The 23,436-nt window shown below is 40.1% G+C and overlaps 1 protein-coding gene across 1 annotated transcript in view; it reads left to right on the top strand.

The window, feature by feature from the left end:
- LOC143983138 (zona pellucida-like domain-containing protein 1) overlaps positions 1-23,436 on the top strand; it is a 72,440-nt gene that overhangs the window by 9,978 nt on the left and 39,026 nt on the right. Inside the window, exons 2-4 of the mRNA XM_077482466.1 lie at positions 2,644-2,758; positions 8,763-8,986; positions 19,222-19,406. Coding sequence (XP_077338592.1) covers positions 2,644-2,758; positions 8,763-8,986; positions 19,222-19,406 — 524 coding nt within the window. The remainder of the gene's footprint in view (positions 1-2,643; positions 2,759-8,762; positions 8,987-19,221; positions 19,407-23,436) is intronic.

Below are 23,436 nucleotides of genomic sequence, written 5' to 3'. Positions count from 1 at the left end.
TTGTGTGAAAAAAGGACAAAAATTTTATATGGGTGCAGTGTTGTATGACTGGGTAAATGTGAGCGCACTGAAAGCTGAAAATTGGTCTGGTTAAGAAGGGGGCTTAAGTGCCCAGTGGTCAAGTGGTTAAACAAGAGTGATAATGATACAGTTGTATGTGAAAGAAGCAAGTTACCTAAATTAAGAGAAGGTGTACTGGAATCCCTAGAAAAACTCATAACAGAAGAAGATGAAGAGGTAGTGATAACACGGAAACTGGGAAGAGTCCCTGGCCCAGGTGGGTACACTATAGCGAAGTAATGCCGAACCTTGACCCCCCTAGATATTTTGGAACTACATTTCCTGTGATGCTCATGCACTCTGCAGTATAGTTGAGCATCACAGAAAATGTAGTTCCAAAAGATCTGGGGTGCTAAGGTTCACCATCACTGCTACAGGGTATTATAAGAAATTTAAAGGAATGTTACTACCAAAATTTAGCTTATACATAAGCTTGTTGAGTGAAAGGGGCTGTTTTGAGAAAGGAGTCCATGTCTGCATATACTGTATTACCATTATTCCTAAGGAGGGACCCTACTTGTTTTAGTTATAGACCAATATCATTATTGAATACAGATATAAAATTATATGCAAAAGAACTGGCCATCAGCCTAAAGAGATTGATGCCACAGTGGATACATGCCAACAAAGTTGGATTTGTCCCTGGAAGAGAAGGGAATGATAATAGCTTAAGATCACTCTTGCTGTTACATAAAGTCAGCAGTAGAAGTTTCTCAGATCTGTCTGTCAATTGATGCAGAAAAGGCATTCGACAGGGGAGACTGTGGATTTAAGATGACTACAGTAAGGATACTTGGAATCAGTCCAAACATAAACTGATGTTTTAACCTCTACCTGCTCTATTCAAAATTTCAAAACGTTTTGGATGGAGTGACATTTTAAATATAGCAAGCAATAAAACACTACAAAGGACATGATATAGCTTTTTTTACAGCTCATTTTAACCCCTTCATGCCAACCCTACACAAATATTCACCCCCACTGGGCTGGGCTTTTTTTCCATGGGGCCACATATTTCTGTATCTCCCTTTATGCTGGGAGCGCACTGCATGGCGTGCTCCCAGGCAGAGACCAGGGTCTCACATGAGCCCTGGGCCCCGTTCTAAGGATCAGGACCCGTAACTTGTGATTCCGAGTCACCTGATCACTGTGATAGCCTCTGATTGGCTATCACAGTGATCAGTCACTGTGAAGCCTGCCCCTGTATTTTCTGCCTCTGTAAATGGATGAGCAAAATACACTCTCTGTCCTTACAGAGATAGAAAAAAATAGTGGTCAAGATCAAAGATCAAGGTCAGGATCAAAGGTCAGGGTCAGTATTTTTTTGGATAGGATTTGTTTTTTTTAAATTAGTAACAGTGTCAATTAGTGTCAGTGTGCACTATTGTTTCTGGGCTATACTACAGGTACAAACATCAACTAACATACACATATGTGGTATTGCTGCAGAGCAGGAAATTTTATTTTGCGTTGTTCTTTGGTGGTAGATTATGGTAGTATCATGAAATATACTATATAAATATATAAATATTACATTTATTTATTTTTTTCTACTATTTTGGACCAGTTTTTCTTTGATAATCAAAAAAATAAAAATAAATCAGGAGATGACTATTAGCATTTACCACCAAATAAAAGCCCAATTTGTCCTAAAGAAAACACAATATTATCCACCTGGACACACAAAGTAGCTGTGATGATATGTATGGTTTTACTAACACAAGTCAAAATTGGGCTTAGGTATTTTGATTTGTTTTACCCTTAGTCACAAAGGGGTAAAATTCTTAAAAGGTATGTCAATTCAAAAAAAATGTATATATTTCTTATAATAATGAAACAAAATAGATCACGTTTAAAATTGGTGTTGATTCGATAAAGGAATAGTGAATTCTTACTTAGCAAAATAGAATTGTAATTGATATTATAGAGAATAAAGTGAAGCTACGATCATTGCAATTATCTAATCATTTACAAGCTGAAATCCCTTTTCTAAATGTTCCCTTGCACACAAGTAACTCTATGCAGTAAAGTGGTTAAAATGCAGCTGGACTGGGCATTTATTTATTCGGGATATCAGGTCTTAGGCAAGGAATACTTGAGTGAGTGGGCCTTTGGTCAGCAAAAGTGTGATACAATATGGCAGAGTATCCCTAAACAACAGGTAGGTGACTGTTCCATCCAAGAAGAAGGGCAGATCTAGAGTCAGCATGGTCTGAACCACCAAACAATGAGAGGGACCATTACAAATCTATCGAATAAAGATTCTCGGTTCATTTAGCAAACCAGCTCAACTCTCTTTACTAATAAATTATTAGGAGACAGAAATATAGGGGTACTACAATGTTTTGCAGTATTGAAGTCTTTTGCTTTGCTTGCATATTGTGAGAAATGACAATGCAGTTTATTTATTATCAAGTATATTATTTATTTAGAAATATTGGCTGTATTCACTCTCATCGGGATGATTTATTCAAAAATATTTTCTTTCAAGTTTTCTGTGATAAATAACAGTAAAAAAACAAAGAAATGTTTTGTACATATTGCAATTGTTAATTTGTTTTTACACGTATTATTTCATTTAAGGTTTTTCCATCAAAGGGACTGAAAAAGACACTCTTTTATATTGTGTTACTTTACCTCACTCGTGAATATCAATGTCTTGATGTAATCAGTTGTGGTGATACCTTTAGGGCACCAGGTATGGTTATTAGTATTTTTTTTACTTAAATGTGAAAAGTTTGTCAACACCTGTTCTACTGCATGGTCAATGGTGGTGCTGGCAGTTAAGAGTTAATGCATCTTTATATCTTACGTTATATATATATTATTTGGATCAGCTGCTGTTCAAACTCTGTAAATATGACTTTCATTGTCCCTGTTCATTCAGCTGAGTTCAGTAGACTAACTCACTGCTTCAGTGTAATAGCTAGGCTGTTGGAATTAGCTACAATTGACTAGAACAGCAGACATTTTTATGGGAACAATATTTTTTACTGCAAAAAATGACTGGTTTTGAGAAATTGAGAAGTACTACTTTTGAAAGTGGCTTTGTTTTCCTTTATTCCCATAAAGCAGAAATAACTGCACCACTGAAAGTGTCAGCCTAATATATACAACGTTTATGTTTGTTTAACCACTTGAACCCTGGCCTGCAAAATGCAAAAAAAAAAACAACAGTTCCACTTACTTTTTGTTATAAACATATCAAATAAAATTCCAGGCCACTATATACATACGTAGAAAGAAATAATTTTGGAATGTAGACACTCCAAATTGATCTTATTTTTCTAATCTTTTGAAAATTAATTAAATTGCTAGTATTGAGGAAGTTAAACAGTCACTGCAAACCAAACCAAAATTATAATTATAGAAGACACCAGGCAGACTTACCCACCTGGGTTCTGTGCTCTCTCCTCCTACCACAGATTCTCACTCCTCCTGCTGGATTTTTCATGTCATAAGTCAATGGCAATCCAATCACCAGGGGCTGCATTACAACATTTGCAACAGATGGGAACTTGGCACAAATTTCACCAACAATGTCTTTGGAAAAAGAGATTAGATCAGGTCACAACCATGCATGGGTGCACTTGATGTCCTTGTGTGTTTTTGCAGTCATCAGAAATACATGTCAACCTCCCTGCATTTTTTTTTACAATATATAGGTACAGGGGTTGGTTAAATGAATATAATATAATATATTATGCATCAGTTGGATTTTTTTCTGCTGAGATTGTGTGAGAATGATACTAAAGACTGAAAAAATATATTTTGGGTGGCTATTTATTTATAAAAGACAGAACAGACAATTTACCCATGGGACTTTTCTGAGTGGTGCTGAGTAAGAAATACATAAAATGTATAAAAATTCAATTTATTTTTTCGATTTACATAAAAATCACACATGTACATTTCCACATATAATTGGATTAAAAAAACAAAAAAAAAAACAAATGCAATTTTACCCATGCACATTCCAGGTGCCAACCTAGATGGTAGATCATTATCTTATTTACAGTAGCAGTAATTTCTGTGCATTTAATGGTGGTAACGCCCACTTCATCAGGAGACAGCCAGTTGGTTTATGTGTACATACAGTGATGCGGCCATGTAGTTAAAACCAAAAAAGAAGAAATTATTTCTGGAACTCAATGCTGTGGACACTTACCCAGGAGGACACTGTGGACACTTACCCTACCCCCAGGCTGAGGGTAGGTGGGTAACCAGAAGGCAAGGCATAGATTGAGAACCCCCACTGCAGTCCCCCTTATACCAAAACGAATGATAAGAGGAGGTTGTCTGATCATTTGGATGTGCAGAATTCCTCAACACTGCTGTGTTTTTCCAATCTCCTTTTGTCATTGCTTTTGGTATAAGGGGGTCTGCAGTGGGGGTTCTCTATCTATGACCTGCCTTCTGGTTACCCACCTACCCTCAGCTCCTGCGGGGAACCTATGGCCTTGTTTTCCATGTTTTTTTACCACTGTATGTACACACAAAACAACTTTGGCTGTCTCCTGATGAAGTGGGTTTTGCCCCACAAAATTCGCAGAGATTAAAGCTTCTGTAAATAAGATAATGATCTACCATCTAGGTTGGCACCTGGAATGTACATAGGTAACATTACATTTGTATTTTTTATTTTTTTGTTTTCCAATGCTATGTATTTTTTATAAAAACAATAAAAAACTAATTCTATGTGGAAATATCCATGTGTGATTTTAGGTACAGGAAATAAAAATAAAAAATTGTAATTTTTTATACATTTTATGTATTTCTTGCTCAGCCCCATTGACATATTGTCTGTTTTGTCCCGTATTATTAGGGTCTGAATGCTGCTTAGGTCTGAGCATAGGTGGTTCTCCTTTTTTTCTCAGATTTATTTATACACATGTGGATATTAAATGACCACTCAGGAAATGCATGAATGAGAGTACAAAAAACTACTGAAAACAATATAGACTACACAGTGGTGTATAGGTTAACAAACTGGGTACAGTGTTGGAGACACAGGTGAGATGTAGGAGCAATAGTAGGCATTAAAAAGTACTGGACACATGAAGTACGAACACACAAACACCATTAAAATCTATGGGACATGAACATGAAAAATAAATGTTTATATGCAAGGTATTGTCATATGTCAGGGGACATGTATCAATGCAAAAAAAGTTTTAAAAACAGCCATTTTTTCGGGGGCAATGCTTTTAATAATGCTTAAAGTGAAACAATAAAAATGAAATATTCTTCTAAATATCATGCCGGGGTGGGGGGGTTTGAGGTGTCTATAGTATGCATGTAGGGGCACAGTTTTCCCGTGTTTAGAACAGTACCAAAGCAAAATGACATTTCTAAAGGAAAAAAGGTAATTTAAAACTGATTGCGGCTGTAATGAATTGTCGAGTCTCGGCAATATCGATAAAACTCATTGAAAAAAACAGCATGGGTCCCCCCAGGCCCTTTGGGTCTGGTATGAATATTAAGGGGAACCTTGAACCAAACATGTAAAAAAATTGCGTAGGGGTCCCCCCAAAATCCATTCCAGGCCCTTCAGGTCTGGTACTGGTATTAAGGGGAACCCTTCATCAAATTTTAAAAAGAATGGCATGGGTCCCCTTCAGGTCAGGTCTGGTATGAATGTTAAGGGGAACCCTGCGCCAAAATAAAAAAATTACGTAGGGGTCCCCCCAAAATTCATAACAGACCCTTATCTGAGCATACAGCCATAGGAAAAGAGGGAGGGTGAGAGAGTGCCCCCCCTGAACCTTACCAGGCCACATGCCCTCAACATGAGGAGGGGGCTTTGGAGTAACCCCCAAAGCACCTTGTCCCCACGTTGGTGGGGACAATGGCCTCATCCCCACAACCCTTGCCTGGTGGATGTGAGGGTCTACAGACGAGCGGCTTATTGGAATTTGGAAGCCCCCTTTAACAAGGGGACCCCCAGATCCCAGCATCCCTACCTATGCAAATCAGTAACAGGTACATTGTACCCCTACCATTTCACAAAAAAAGAGTCAAAAATAGTAAAAAATACAGGAGACACATTGGGACAAGTCCTATATTAAAAAAATCTCACACCTCCCCACAGACTGAAAAAAAGAAAAAAAAGCTGCAACAGTTTTTCTCAGTGATAGCTGTTATATACTGTAACTGAGGGCAGGGCCACCCGGTGATCTAAATGTGTGATCCTGCCCCCCTCTGACACCATGTGACATCAGAGGAAGGCGGGGTCACCCGATTACATCACCGAGTGGCCCTGTCCTCAGTTATATAACAGCTGTCATCGAAAAGAAGTGTCCCTCGGCGGGAGTCTCCCATGGAGGCGGAGCTGCTGCAGCTTTTTTTTCTTTTTATGCTCTCTCATCCCTGTCTTTTCATGTGGCCTGCCAGGTTGCATGCTCGGATAAGTCTGATATGGATTTTGAGGGAACCCTATGCCATTTTATTTAAATTTTGGTGCAGGGTTCCCCTTAAAATCCATACCAGACTGAAGGGTATGGTATGGATTTTAGGGGGACCCTTACACCATTTTTTTTCAAAAATTAGGCGCAGGGTTTCCCTTAATATTCATTAATTCATATTTTGGGGGGACCCCCACGCAATTTTTTTTACATTTTTGGTTCAGGGTGCCCCTTAATATTCATACCAGACCCAAAGGGCCTGGTAATGGACTGTAGGTGAACCCATGATGTTTTTTCCAACGAGTTTTATCTATATTGCCGAGACTTGACAATTCATTACAGCCGCAATCAGTTTAAATGACTTGAAATGTAATTTTGCTGTGGTGCTGTTCTAAATGGGAAAACTGTGACACTTTACAGGCATACTATAGACACCCCCCCCCCCCCCCCCCAGTCCCAATATTTAAAGGAATATTTCATTTTTATTGTTTCACATTATTAAAATCACTGCTCCCAAAAAAACTTCAATTTTTAAAACTTTTTTTGCATTGATACATGTCCCCTGGGGCAGGACCCAGGTCCCCAAACACTTTATGACAATAACTTACATATAAGCCTTTAAAATGAGAACCTTTAGTTTTTCATGTTAGTGTCCCATAGACTTTAATGGGATTCTACAGCTTTCGAATTTTCTAAAACCCCAGCATAATGTTCGTTGTTCTCCGAACAACCAAAGTTTGGCCTGAACTTATACTCGGGCCGAATTGTTCACCCATCCCTACTCATATACCAGACTAATGACTGAAAGCTTGAAGTAGGTCTGAATCCTAACTGGATTGCATGTTAGTAAGGCTGATATCCTTCAACCTTATTTAGCCACTCCTATCTACATGCACTTGCTCCAGCATCAAGTGCACATTATAGCTCAGGGCCAACTTCAGGATAAGGGCAATGGTAGATAATGTCATGGCTGGTTTTAGTGTCCACCGGAGGCACACAAGGTACAGTGACAACACAGGGGTTGAAGATAGTTGTTACCTTCAAACAGAAAGTTCCAGAGCCAGGGCTACCAGGTATTATTTTACAAAAGCTGCATATGTTAAAAGATGGAAAACATGTTAAAGCTTATATGCGATTTTAGCAATAGGGTTTAAATCTACTTCCAGTGTCATTTAAGCAATGGCCTGCAAAAGGGATGAGCTTTAGGTTCAGATTGAACATGATTTTGACCACAACCCAGCTTGTATACAGTTTGGTGAACAGGTGAACAAACCGGACAAATTTGTGTGGTGACAGGTCTATGCCTTCAGGCATTGCTTAAAATACTTTTTCTATGGCTCAGAACTTTTTATTTTCTATTTTTGTAAAAGATTAATAAAGGATACAATGTTCCCTGTACTCATTCAAGTAGGTGTCTGGATATCTCAAAGCCCCTCCTATTTTAAAGGTGTTTTCCAGTTTCTGATAGATCCCCTCAGAGATTCACAGATCTCTTTTAGGGGACAGGATGTGGCATGAGGCCCTTGACCCTATTAACCCCCCCTCCAGGCAACCCTTTATCACAAATCAGAAGCCCTTCCCACTGGCTCTTGATTAAAACCAGAGACTGTGAGCTATCTGTGATGCTCTCAGCACAGAACTTTTAAACACCATGCCATTGTTGTTTTGTCTTTTTTACAGAGTGTGGAATTCCAGTAGAAATATATGAGACCCATAGCCAGAAATCTTGCACTGCTCCCCTTCCCATGGACCAATGCCAGGTCACATGCCCCAACATTGGGAAAGTACCTTGTAAGTGGGGCTGCCAATTCCCTCCACCCCCTTTGTAAGGCACCTTGTCCTCATGTTGATGGCGACAAGAGCCTAATTACCAAATCCTGTGTTGGGAGTCTGTGGAGGGGGGAACTTATCAAATACTAGAAGACCCCTTTAAGATATTTGGGCCCCCCAGATATCTGTACCCCTCCCATGCAGTACTGTGTTGTAGATCCACGTTAATTGCAATGAACAATGTCTGACAGTGTTGATCTGCCGTCTTAACAACCTGCTACTCTGACAGTGCTGCCCAGCTGCTACTCCCTTTGCTACTCACAGCTTACCTGCATCTCTGGAATGTAAACAAAGGGGCCAGAGATCCTGGGTCACATCGAGCTCACATCATAGGCATAAACAGCCTTACTCTACAATCTGCTTATTATTATATTTTTTTATTATTTCTAAAATCTAATGCTTTGCATAGTCTTTTTTTTTTTATAAAATAACACTTGTTTTACCATTTGTTTTGCATTTTTCTTGCAGATTATAATGACATCTTTGTGACATGTGGGGCACAGGAAATCGAACTGTCTATTTACCTGTGCCCTGTGTATTTCTCTGGTTATAATGAAACTCAGCTTTATATGAATGATATTTTTTCTAACATGGCTTGCCAAGGAAGAGTCGATACATCATCCAGCACAGTCCCTTTACTGAAATTTGTTTTTTCAATCAATGACAGTTCATCCTGTGGCAGTTCATTTCAGGTAAGCCTCAAATTTACCTTCAGAACATTTCATAGGAATATTAACATCACTGCATGTAAAAGTATAATTCACTAGAACACTGTAAGCAGTATTTGAAGCAAAACATTCCTTGTAATCTTTGAGTTGTTTATCTACTTATTTTAAAAATAAATGACCTCTAAAAGGACGCCCCTCCACAAGAAAATAGCAATAATCTGTAATAGAGCAATAGAGTGAATATAAACAGGAACACTTGTCTATGTCCATGCTGCCTTTCTTCTTGTGGTCTTCTTTTCAGGTTACCTCTGTGCAGTTGGTGTCCCTGCTCCCATGCTACTATTTTGAAAATGTATGTCCCTACATGCATTCTCAAAACAGAGCACATCTTGCACATGTGTTGTACAACATTAGATTAATCTGTTTTAAAAATAAAAAGCCTTCCCCTGAAATATTGCAAAGGGAGATATCTTGGGGGGAGTTTTATTTTTTAAACAAAAAAAAGTTTAAGGCTGCACTGCGCATGCATGATATGAAGCAAATTAAATCATACACTTCATCTTGCGCATGCACAGTATAAGAACACTGCAGGATGTAGCAAGATCTCATATCTTAGGTAAAGCATCTTCCTTAAGGCAATAGTGATGTTTTCTTTGCTATATCATTCGGTCTGAACGCATGTCTGGCTGAACCTCAAATTAAGTTGCCAGTGGCTATTCAATCCAATGCAGGCAAGGAGTTCCCAACCCCACATGGCCATATTAGGTAAATTATGTCACAAACATTCCTGCCCTTTTGTGTTGGAGTGATAGTGTTGAACATCAACCTATTTGCTCTATAAGCAAACTGCAGGTAGACAATCAGTGGGCATGCAATGTCCTTTGGATGGATCAACACAAGTCTCTCAACATACTTCATGACTAAAGGCATTAGGGTAGGATTAATAAGGATTAGGGTGTATTTGAAGCAGGAGGGGACTTTGCACTGCTCCAGTGATTTGTTAAAGATTTGTGTGAAAATGGGTGCCAACTGAATGGCAAGACTTTCACATGGTCTTCAACCTTGGGAATGGTTGAAGATTTCTTAGCTGTAGTTAGTAGAGGATGTAAATAGGCAGTTATCCAACATGGAATAAAACACATTTAGATCATTAGCCAGCTGTTGGCTCTATGCAATGACTAAGCACACGTGTGTGAAATGTGTTTGCGGAAGCCACAGGAGATGTGTGTGCAGGCTGTGTCCTTGTTTTTAATGGATCTGAAATCAAACTACTATTTTTATGCTGGTCAGTGCCACCACTTTCTTTTTTCCTCTATCTATGCTCTGGTTTGTGGACCAAGGCTGTTATTGCAGGAGAGATATCACATTTCATCTGGAGCGGTGCAACTTTTGTGCTTTATTTTGTTATGTTTTCCCATAGCTTGTAATATTCTGCAAGCCTCTCCATACCAATACTTGGCAGAAAGCATGGTTTTTAGTTTGTCAGAGTTGCCTAGTTGTAAATGATTCTGTCTCCACTTTCAGTAGCCTGCCCCCTTTTAGTTTTGCTGTACACTGGGCTTGTTATTGTTGAAAATGTTAATAAAATTGGTAGGCGCACAGATATCCACATATCTAGATCTAATGGGGGGATATACAAAAGAAAATCAGACTACTATAATAATAACCTGAGGGGGTCATCACCCCCAAAAAAACTTTGCAGCAAAAGAAAAAAGGAAAAAAGAAGGAAGGTGGTTTGAGGATGACCATCAGGTAGATATCCAACCACATAAAGTCCACAATTTTTTTGATACAAAATCATTACAAATATTTCAAAATAATATAAAAGATGATATTAAAATATTTCACAAAATTCTTTGTCCTGATATGTCTACCCATTTGGGGGTATAGCGGCTTCTTCAGGACTAAATTCAGGAACATTTTCTTCATCAAAAAACCTAGATGGACTCTATACCATTATAGGTTCCAGGGAAGCTTGAGAAAAATAGCCGTAGGGAACCACAAACTCTGGAGGAATTTTCACATGCAAAATCCCAAACTACAATACTCCAATTGTCTTACACTCATGTGAGGATAGATAAATATAACTTGGACAAAGTTCTACCTTAACAACGTGAAAATAGCAATACCCGGCAAAGAAAAATATACAAAACCAACCCTTGTTATAACATAGGATGTAAAAAGGGAGTGTGGAGGGTGTAATAAGGGAATGGACCTGACCTAACCTCCCAAGAAAGACCTCCAACATCAAACCCTGAGACCAGGCCAAGTCCAGCAACTATTACCACCAAATATTACAAAATGCACAGGCCACAATCCTGCATGTCCCCACTTCTGTAGATTGCTTCTTTAGCCTGCATAAGGCATTTAATTTTTGCTGTACACAGACTTGTTATTTTTGAATATCTAAATAAAATTGCAAAAAACATATCTATACAAAAACTGATATATGATGTCACAAAGTCAGTGATTTAATTCAGATCTTTGGAAGAAACACATTCTGCCTCCCTTTGTTTTCCCTTAAATCTTTTTTAAATGGTTTGGATGGTGAAGTTTCTTGTTGTCTGGGATGGAATCACTGAGCCAGGTTTTGCTAATGCACAGTGCAACCAACCTTGATAACTCAGTATCTTTGTTGTTGTTGAATAGTAGTTCATACATTTTGTTAGCCATTGCGTTGAGATTTGCCAGGTGTATCACAAGGAGCACTGTTCAAACTCCCTGTTGTCTGCACTTAACCAAGACACTGGTGCTCTTTCCCTGACAGCCCCTTCAGCATTTCCTTCAAGACCCATAGGCAGCTGCAGCTTCTCCAGTTAAGATCTCCACAAAATGATTTACTTTGTGAGTGAAACTGGCAAAAAAGGTTTTTGAGGTAAACTGTACTATGTTTAACAGTTTTCCTTTATAGTGACCCAAAAAGAAGAGCTGGAAATTGAAAATACAAAAAAGCACAAAAGAGCACAACACCTAGGCAGTCGACTGTGGTGCCCACTTGAATGCAGCACATGCCGGGGGGGGGGGGGGGTTCCTTATAAGGGCATTAGGGTTTACTCCCTTGCAAACTACCCTTATCCTACTGTTGAGGGACAATTTTTGTTCTTTTTGTTCTTTTTGTCGTTTGATCTTTGGCATATCTTAAGGATATTTTATCTTACAACCCGATAACTTGGTCCATTGGACTGATCCTCTCAAAAGACTCCTTCTACATCACAGCATCTCTCAGCAAGTCATCACATCGGCATCCAGATCGACTAGACAATAAGACCTTAGCTAACTGCATAAGATATCCTACTATCAGGACACCAACTAGGTTGAACCCACCCGCAATGGGGTTCAAGATAACCTCACTAAATGCTAATGGCCTAAACAGCCCACAAAAGAGACATATGTTGGGGAAACAGGCTCACACTCAAAAATGCGATAGGCTCTGCATACAGGAAACGCATTTCAAAGCACAAAAGCATCCCAAAATGACAAAATAAGCAAACAAAAAAATCCTTTTTTACTTCACCCAAAACATGGATCTAAACTTACTAACCCCAACGAAATTGCGGACGCATTTGGATGCTACTACGAAAATTTATACAATATAGGGAAAGATTATGATTCTCCCCAACCCACGTCAGAGATAATAAGATCATTTTTGGAGGGCATTTCTCTACCTTCACTAAACTCTGTAGAATTAGAATTCTTATACTCCCTCTTCACAGTATCAGAGATCAAGGAAACCATAAATAAACTACCTAACAACAAAGCGCCAGGCCTGGACGGGTATTCCTCAGAGTACTACAATGGATACACGGACATACTAGCACCAACGTTAAAACAATTGTTCCATGCTGCTGCCTCCTCAGCCTCTTTCCTGTTGGAAATGTTGCAAGCTACAATCATTACACTACCTAAACCAGGGAAGGAGCCAGATAGAGCGTAGAATTTTAGGCATATTTCGCTTTTAAATACAGACGTAAAGGTGTATGTCAAAATACTGGCAAATAGATTGGCGCAATTTCTCCCACGTCTTATCAAATCTGACCAGGTTGGGTTCGTGGCAGGTAGACAAGCCACAGATGCAACCAGACATATTTTAAACTTAATGCACTCTGCAGTTGAGAATAAACAGCCATCAATACTCTTGTCATTAGACGCCGAAAAGGCCTTCGACAGGATTCAATGGGGCTACCTGTCGGAGGTGCTTGTAAAATTTGGGTTCACAGGCCAAATGCAAACAGCTATAGCAGCTCTATATTCAGCCCCTTCCGCCAACGTGTTCACAGAAGGTATGTTCTCGGAGCAATTTCTTATCACCAACGGCACAAGACAAGGGTTTCCTTTGTCACCCCTGATCTTTGTGCTGGTGATGGAACCGTTGGCAGAAAAAATAAGGAATCATCCTCAAGTTACAGGAATCTGCATAGGAAAAGAGGAACACACAGTTACGTTGTTTGCAGATGACGTTATCCGGTTGCTCTCAAATCAGGCTTGTTCCCTAACAGCAGTTCACGGACTACTAGAGCAATTTAATGCTGGGTCGTTTTACAAAATTAACATGACCAAATCAAGTATATTGGGGTTAACAGTGAATCTAGAAATGAAGACTTTACTACAGGAAACACTACCCTATCCATGGGCGACAGAGTCACTCCAATATTTGGGTATAACCTTAAGGAGTCAGCTCTCACGTTTATATCAGGTCAATTTTGAGCCTTTAGTGAACAAATTTGTACAAGAAATGCATAGACTAAAATGATACTACCTTGTCCTGGTCAGGTAGATTGGCGGCCTACAAAATGATACTACTCCCAAAGCTGTTATATTATTTTAGGGCCCTTCCAATTCAGATACCATCACTATTTTATGTTAGGATGTAAAATTCCTTATCTAAATTTCTATGGGAAGGGAATTAAGCCAGATGCCACCAAGGCATTCTAATGAAACATAGGGAAGTAGGGGGTATGGGAGTCCCAAACATCAAGAATTATCATATGGCAGCAATATTAGATCAAGTCAGGGCATGGTATAGGACGGCAGATCAAATACATTGGAGCAAGGCAGAACAAACGCAAATAGATAGAGGTGGTGTTAAGGATTTACTGTTCTCCACACTACTAAAGAAACAAAGGCTCTACAAAAACCACCCCACAATAGCAGCTACGTTAAATGCATTGGAATACTTTATGCAATCTAGGGACACCCACGCCAAACATACCATTGTACCAATTTCTATAAATGCACTCTCATTCCTATCCAGACCTGTATATACGACATTGGGTGGAACTTGGTATTAAATATATAGCAGACCTTTATAATCAAGACAAGCTCAAAACATTTGAAGAAGTACAGTCCATAAATTCAATACCAACTACAGAATTTCTGACGTACGCAAGGGTATCTAATATCTTAGCAACCACCAAAAATCAGGTTGCTAAAATCCCGGAGGAAGTTCACAAGATGTGGAATGCCAACTCTACCTTTAAAAAAGGAATTACCATTATCTATAATTTACTACATAGCTAATTTCATTTTGTCACTCCAAAACAGCTTAAAAAATGGGAATTAGATCTAAATATAAAATTATCTCAGGAGCAGTGTAGTCGTGCGATCAAAAACAAATATATTCATACTAAATGCTCTAATTATAGGGAAGTAGCGCAAAAGATACATTTAAGATGGTACAAAAAGCCATATATATTGGCAAAATACCCGAACAAATTATCCAACTTATGCTGGAGAGGTTGTGACCAGGTGGGAAACTTGGCGCATATGTTGTGGTTTTGTGTTTCACTGAGGAGCTTCTGGGTGGCATTTTCTAGGATAATCGCGAAAATAACAGGAATACTCAATAGACTGAAGGTGGAGCAAGCAATATTAAGTATTGATATGGATATCTATCCACGTCATTGCCGCACATTAGTGATGCACGTACTACATGCAGCCCGACTGGTCATAGCCCGCAATTGGAAATCTTCATGCCCCCCTTAGTGAGGGAAGTCATAAAACTAGTCGATGACTCCTATGCTTATGAGAAGACTATCGCATGGAGGGATAAAACAAAGTTATTAGCAACTGGACCTTATGGGAAAAATTTTGTGTGAGAAGCTGAATTTAGTGTGAGAGGATTATAAATCTGAAAAGTACTCAGGGAATATAGAGGTAAAAGGTTAATAGTTGGTCAGTTAAATAACAATGTATACGTTGAAGGCCGTATCAATGACAAAATAGAATGAACATATCTGTAATATAGATTGAAAGATTTGAAAATATGAGAGGTTGAGAAGGAAAAGACAAGAAGAGCACTAGAGGGGTACAATAAGCTTGTGTTCTTTTCCCCATACTTAAATACGGGTTAGTTCTTTGTACACAGTTGTATGTAAGACACACCTATATGTGAATAACACCGTTGGAGAAAATCTGTGACTAGGTAAAAGAATGCAGAGGATGAAAATTTTTGTCTTCGAATGTATTTGTTATATGTTGTACGTTATATTCTGAAAACTCAATAAAAAGTCAACTTGAAAAAAAAAATAGAATTTTCTTTTTAAAAATCAAGGTTTAGTTTCACTTTAAATCTCATATCTTCTACTAGTTAGCACAAAACGGTGCCTAAGGCTAAGTTCACACTTTTGCAGGTCCTGTGTGCTGTGCATAAACATAAAGGGAAATAACGGGTCCTGTTATGGTATATCCACAGAGATATGTTGATTATTATCACCCTTAGACCACTTACCACATTTGGATGCTGTTGCCATAGCCAATCCAAACTAAACATACAAGAGGAAACACAAGTAAGGCTACCTGGGTAAGAAAAGCAGCTACTGAGGCACCTGTGTGCCATACTTGTGCAGGCACAGCAGCCCATTCACTTGAATAGGATGATGTACCCAAGGGATACACAGGGAAAAAATGATGCAGCACCATGTAGTTTAAAGCACTAAAAAACCCCAATGTGTCCCTGTGCATCTGCTAAAGAGCAGTACATATTCTTTTCAGGTCAAGGGACACATGCAATTAGCACATGTTTCCTAGCCTGCGTATGTGCAAACCTAGCCTAGTTGTGAACTCACCTTACTCTTGCTTTACATAAACTCACCTAAACTCACAGGCATCAGTTTTTTAACCCTTTACGGCCTGTAGTCTGTTTAAAAACATTGCCCAGCACAATGTCTTTGACTATTGATTAATTTATAAAAATCCTTCCCTTTGAGAAGTCATAGCCCACACCTCACCCAGTTGTTGATTCTCAATCACTGACAGCCAGGTTTTCCACTAATGACTAGGAACCAACCAGAATAGTTTCTGATTGTGTGATCCCTATGTATTAGGCTTCACTGCTAAATAAGCCCTAAGCCTGCAGATGAACGCAGGTTACAGTGTACAGTATCTGTGATTAGATCCATTTTTTCATAGTGTAACTGGTCAGATCCATTTTTAGTGCATTAAGGTGTGTTTTCAGGACATGAAAAATAAATGAGCTGCCTTGATACATGATAATGCATTGTAAAAAATACATTATTATGCATTGCCTGAACACATAGTCTGCAGAGACATTAAAACGTTTAGCATATGATAAAAATGACTACAATTTTTTACCTGAAAATTATAATGATGTTTAACTGGGAGAGATAAAGTTTTCATAAAATTCTAGTTCCAATATTTATGAGGCTGGGTTCCAAGCTACAGTAGCAGGTGGATTGAGGCCAGACTCCAGCAGCAATAAGTTATAAAAGAAAAAAAGTGCAGCGCTTAATCAATAAATATTACTAAAACTATTGAACAATTAAAGTGCAAAAGTGTCAAAAAAACATGTGAAAATCAATGCACAAATACTATTAGGAATAAATCAAGTGTTTAGAAAAATATTAAAAATTATATATGAAAAATTATATATTCAAGTGTCCATATATATTGCAAAGACAAAAAAGTATTTTCCAATGTGTGTGTAGAGATAGCTAAATCAAATTGTGTTTGACCATGTGGACCCATCACCTCTAAACACCACTTAAAGATGGAGGCTTACCAGATCCCAGTGACCCCCCTGCTAGGGGAGGTCAAACTGCGCGAGTTGGATCTCAGATCCCACCATAGACGTCCAGATGCTAGAGATTGTCCCGATCTTTCGGATGTTTCACAATCTTCGGATTCACATGGCTACTCACAGCAAGAGCTGCCGAACCAAGATGTACCCTCAAGTTAAATATAAATACGCATAACAAGAGAAGGCTCAGGCAGCAACCTAATATTGGCCACTAGAGGGCATCTCTTCAAATAAAACCGTAAGCTCACCAGCAGCTAGTATTCCCAAACACTCAGTCCATAGATCAAGTCCAAACTAGCAGAGGTTCAATGTTCTCATTCAAAGCAACCATCCATCAAATGAGTACACCAACCACCAACCAGCAATAAGTTATATATTCTTATTTACCAGGAGTATGCTGCCTAGCCTAAGAAAGAGGTATTTTTACAGGCATACCCAACTTCTAAGTACACAATGGGGTTTATTTACTAAACCTGGAAAGTGCAAAATCAGGCTCACTTCTGCATAGAAACCAATGAGCTTCCATGTCTCATTATAAAAGCTTAATTGAACAAGCTGGGGTTAGAAGCTCATTGGATTCTATGCAGAAGTGAGCCTGATTTTGCACTTTCCGGCTTTAGTAAATAAACCCCATTGTGTACTTAAAAGTGGGATATGCCTGTATATAGGCATTAATAAATGAACTGATGACACAGGGAATGGTTAAGGGGTAGACAATCTCCAAGCTATATATAGAAGGAAAGAAACACAAGGCTTGTATTTGGTAACATTACATTCCAAAAATAAAAAGGCAATCAAATAAATAATGCAAATAATATATGTACCAATTACATATGTAGCAATTCTTTGTTAATTCATTTGTGTTACTTAACAAATTAGTTACATTATTTTGATCAGTTATCAATGTAACAAAATATCAGCAATCAGGGACGCAGCACCTGCAGTGAGTGATCTCTACTAATACTACTGTATGTGTGAGCTTTCAAAATGACAGCTAGTCTCATTAGAAGCAGGCATAGCTGTTTGCAGTTCACAGTAGATAGCTGTGAAAAAGAATATAATTTCAGCGTACAGAAAGATACAAGGATACACAATTTCTAGCAGGATAAACTGGGTTTATTTCTGTATTGCTGAAAATGTACTTGGCCTGAAAAAAGAAAATGACTGCGACCAACACATATAAAGACTGATATACTGCAATACATTAAATTTGTTCTTGGCTATACATATTCATGTAAGCAACTGTATTTCAGGATGTCTATATATGGCAGAAGGTTTGTAAGTGTTTAAAGCGACTCTCATGTTACAAATGTGCAATCAAGCTTGCTTATGCCTAGGTATGCATGTAAGTGCAGGATATTTCAATGCCCCCTGATACACTCACATTCCAGGCCATTCTGAATGAATAAATATTCAACAATTCCATCCAAACTGACAGTCCCCTACCCTTCACACATTCCTATTGGTCTGTGACTTTGGAAACCTACCTCATTGGTAAATACAGTAGGAATGTATGTGAGGTAGGAGGGGGAAGGCAAGCTCCATTAGTATCTGGCAGTCCCCCAGCTTTGCCCACTGAAGTGGGTAATTAAAGCTGCTTCAGGTATATACAGACACCTCTACCATCCCATTCATCAGACAAAGTGATTGTAAAGCCTTTTTTTTGTTAAAAACTGTACTTACTTTTTGACTTTCTTTTTTAATTAAAAAAATATGTTATACTTACCTGCTCTGTGCAATGGTATTGCACAGAGTGACCCCTTACTTCCTCTTGTTGTGTTCACCACCGAAAATGTTGACTCCTCCTCCCCTGCATGTGACACCATAGCACACCATGTGCTATGTGGACATATGTGTGGACATGCTCCTGATCTGGGTTGTGTGTGTCCATGGACACATACAGCGCAGCTTGGCCATGCCTCCTCCCTCCCTCCTCACATGATTTCACTGGCAGCAGCCAAAGCCAATGGCTCCAGCTACTGCCTGAGTCTCCTGTGAGACTAGGAATAGGGGAGAGAAGAGCTTCAGCTGGGTACAGCATTGGAACGAGAGACAACTCAGTTTAGGGGAGGGAGAGGCACAACAATTGTAAAACATTTTTCACCTTAATGCAAGGAATAATTTATAAATAAAATAAAAATAAGAAAAAAAAATGGACTAATACAAAAGTGTGGAATTAACCGTTTTCTTTTCTTTATTTTGTTTTTATTCTAAATCAAAACAGATTACGGATACCGTAGGCGAAGGCGTTTTTGACATTTTTTCAAACATCCAATTTGTTAACATCAGTGGCATTATCAAATCTAAAGATCCAGTTGTTGGCGTTATCACCCGGAGCCCTGAACTGAAGTATTTATATTCCTGTAGCTATCCTCTTGAATATCTTATGAACAACACTAGGCTGGATGTGTAAGTACAAGACGATAAATCAGTAGTAATAGTATTATCTATTTAAAAAAGAACCATGCTGTGCATTTATTTTGTTTACAGAAATTATATGTTAACACTTTATGCGGCACTTTAAATAGTTCAAAGAGCCATTCTCGTGTTTTGTTCATCAACCAAATCTAATGTCCATTTCACACATGCACACTATAGGAATAAAAGGAAAAAAGAAAAGAGGGCTCACCAGCCTTATGCATTTATCCTTAGTACATTTATTTATAAAAACAGATATAATTTACTCACAAACATGTGAAGAAAAACCGCTTTGTAAAAAGCCTTCAAGTGATGTAAATTGGTCCAGGTACAACAGTCTCCAGATGGTGAAGGAGAGGACATGAGGACCACTGCTGGCTTATAGGAAGCATAAGCAGAAAAAAAAAACATTGGGCCTACCTATATTTACGTGGATTATGAAAGAAATTTACTAAAGTATACAAAGACAACCAGGCAATCAGTGGGAGAACCAACTTCTAGAAGATAACAGGTTTGATTAATTTAAAGCCAACAGACTGTTGACTTTTTCAAGCTTGGTGAATGAGGCGGAGCTCTGCTGAATTCCATCATCCAAACATGTATAAGCAAAAATGCTGTTTTTTTTTTATTTTTCTTGCATGGGATTGAATATTTCTTTCATAGTGAAATTTGGGGTAGCTTCCACTGCAAGTGAACAGTGTATTTGCCTTTTATAAATCAAACCCAATGTCACTAGAGTGCAAAGAAAGATACTGTGCTGTCTATGTTAACCAGTTGCCGACCGCCGCACGACGATGTACGTCGATAGCATGGCACGGGCAGGCATATTGGCGTACATGTACGTCCCTTGCCTCCCGCGGGTCGGGGGCCCGATCGGGCCCCCGCCCGGTGCCTGCGGCGGTCGGTATTCGTGCGGGAGCGATCCCGGACGAGGGGACGGCCATTCGTTCATGGCCACCCCCTCGCGATCGCTCCCGACGAATAGGAATCCCCCGTGACATCACTTCCTCTCCTGTAATGTAAACACAGGAGAGGAAGTGATGTATTCTCTCCTCCGTGTCGGTATTTTCCGTTCCGACACGGAGGAGAGCGGATCGGTGAGTTGCACCAACACTCTACACACACAGTAGAACATGCCAGGCACACTCACACCCCCCCTTTACCCCCCGATCACCCCCCCAATTACCCCTGCCCCCCAGTCACAGTGACACCAATGTCATTTTTTTTTTTTTTTTTTTTTTTTTTTGCATTGGTGTCATTTGTGACTGTAATAACTGTTAGGGCAGTTAGAGTTAGCCCCCTTTAGTTCTAATGTACCCCCCTAACCCCCCCAATAAAGGTTTAACCCCGTGATCACCCCCCGTCGCCAGTGTCACTAAGGCTGGGTTCACATTGCAGCGGTTTATGAGAACGAATGTGATTCGCACCGCACTGCAGTGCAAATCACATCCGATCTCTGTGCGATTCGAGTTCAGCCATTCGCCGCACCCGCCGCACCCGCCACACCCGCCGCACCCACCGCAAATTCGCACGGGACCCTTTTTTTGGCCCGCAGCAGAATCGGATCGCATGGGTGTTCACACCATGCGATCCGAGTTTGCAGATCGCACTGCGATATGCGAACTGATCTGGGGGTGTCAGTAACATTTCACTGACACTCCCAGCAGTTCGCATAGGGCAGTGTGAACTGCCGCCGGGAGGCATGCGATGCGGGAACCCGCCGCGGATTTGCGGCGTTTCCGCATCGCTCCAGTGTGAACCCAGCCTAATAAGCGATCATTTTTCTGATCGCCGTATTAGTGTCACAGGTGACGCTAGTTAGGCAGGTAGGTATTTAGGTTCGCCGCAGCTTTTTATAGCGCCAGGGACCCCCATATACTACCGCATAAAGCCCCCTGATTGCCCCCTAGTTAACCCTTTCACCAGTGATCACCATATAACTGTTACAGGTGACGCTGGTTGGTTAGTTATTTTTTATAGTTTCAGGGCACCCGCCATTTATTACCTAATAAAGGTTTAACCCCCTGATCACCCGGCGGGTATCATTTGTGACTAATAACTGTTAGGGCAGTTAGGGTTAGCCCCCTTTAGTTCTAAGGTACCCCCCTAACCCCCCCAATAAAGGTTTAACCCCGTGATCACCCCCCGTCGCCAGTGTCACTAAGGCTGGGTTCACATTGCAGCGGTTTATGAGAACGGATGTGATTCGCACCGCACTGCAGTGCAAATCACATCCGATCTCTGTGCGATTCGAGTTCAGCCATTCGCCGCACCCGCCGCACCCGCCACACCCGCCGCACCCGCCGCAAATTCGCACGGGACCCTTTTTTTGGCCCGCAGCAGAATCGGATCGCATGGGTGTTCACACCATGCGATCCGAGTTTGCAGATCGCACTGCGATATGCGAACTGATCTGGGGGTGTCAGTAACATTTCACTGACACTCCCAGCAGTTCGCATAGGGCAGTGTGAACTGCCGCCGGGAGGCATGCGATGCGGGAACCCGCCGCGCATTCGTGGCGTTCCCGCATCGCTCCAGTGTGAACCCAGCCTAATAAGCGATCGTTTTTCTGATCGCTGTATTAGTGTCACAGGTGACGCTAGTTAGGCAGGTAGGTATTTAGGTTCGCCGCAGCTTTTTATAGCGCCAGGGACCCCCATATACTACCGCATAAAGCCCCCTGATTGCCCCCTAGTTAACCCTTTCACCAGTGATCACCATATAACTGTTACAGGTGACGCTGGTTGGTTAGTTATTTTTTTATAGTTTCAGGGCACCCGCCATTTATTACCTAGTCTCACTAGTGTACCCCTAAATTTAGGGGTGTCTACTTTCCAAAATGGGGTCATTTGGGGGGGGTTTGTGCCATCTTGGCATTTTATGGCCTTCAAAACTGTAACGCCCTTAGAAAGCCTGAAGGCGGTGCTTGGTTTTCGGGGCCCCGTACGCGGCTAGGCTCCCAAAAAGTCCCACATATGTGGTATCCCCGTACTCAGGAGAAGCAGCAGAATTTATTTTGGGGTGTCATTTCACATATGCCCATGGCATGCGTGAGCAATATATCATTTAGTGACAACTTTGTGAAAAAAAAAAAAAAAAAAAAAAGTTTGTAATTTTCCCGCAACTTGTGGCAAAATATAAAATATTCCATGGACTCAACATGCCTCTCAGCAAATAGCTTGGGGTGTCTACTTTCTAAAATGGGGTCATTTGTGGGGGTTTTGTGCCATCTTGGCATTTTATGGCCTTCAAAACTGTAATAGGTAGTGAGAAGTGAACTCAAAAATTTACGCCCTTAGAAAGCCTGAAGGCGGTGCTTGGTTTTCGGGGCCCCGTACGCGGCTAGGCTCCCAAAAAGTCCCACATATGTGGTATCCCCGTACTCAGGAGAAGCAGCAGAATTTATTTTGGGGTGTCATTTCACATATGCCCATGGCATGTGTGAGCAATATATCATTTAGTGACAACTTTGTGAAAAAAAAAAAAAAAAAAAAAAAGTTTGTAAATTTCCCGCAACTTGTGGCAAAATATAAAATATTCCATGAACTCAACATGCCTCTCAGCAAATAGCTTGGGGTGTCTACTTTCTAAAATGGGGTCATTTGTGGGGGTTTTGTGCCATCTTGGCATTTTATGGCCTTCAAAACTGTAATAGGTAGTGAGAAGTGAACTCAAAAATGTACGCCCTTAGAAAGCCTGAAGGCGGTGCTTGGTTTTCGGGGCCCCGTACGCGGCTAGGCTCCCAAAAAGTCCCACATATGTGGTATCCCCGTACTCAGGAGAAGCAGCAGAATTTATTTTGGGGTGTTATTTCACATACGCCCATAGCATGTGTGAGCAATATATCATTTAGTGACAACTTTGTGTAAAAAAAAAAAAAAATTTTTTTTTTTGTCATTATTCAATCGCTTGAGGCAAAAAAATAAAATATTCAATGGGCTCAACATGCCTCTTATCAATTTCCTTAGGGGGTCTACTTTCCAAAATGGGGTCATTTGGGGGGGTTTTGTACTGCCCTGCC

This window comes from Lithobates pipiens, unplaced genomic scaffold, assembly GCF_037356315.1.
Source record: "Lithobates pipiens isolate NorthernLeopardFrog02 unplaced genomic scaffold, aLitPip1_a1.2 Scaffold_16, whole genome shotgun sequence".
In the NCBI taxonomy this organism is placed as follows: domain Eukaryota; kingdom Metazoa; phylum Chordata; class Amphibia; order Anura; family Ranidae; genus Lithobates; species Lithobates pipiens.
This window is presented reverse-complemented; position numbering and strand designations above follow the sequence as displayed.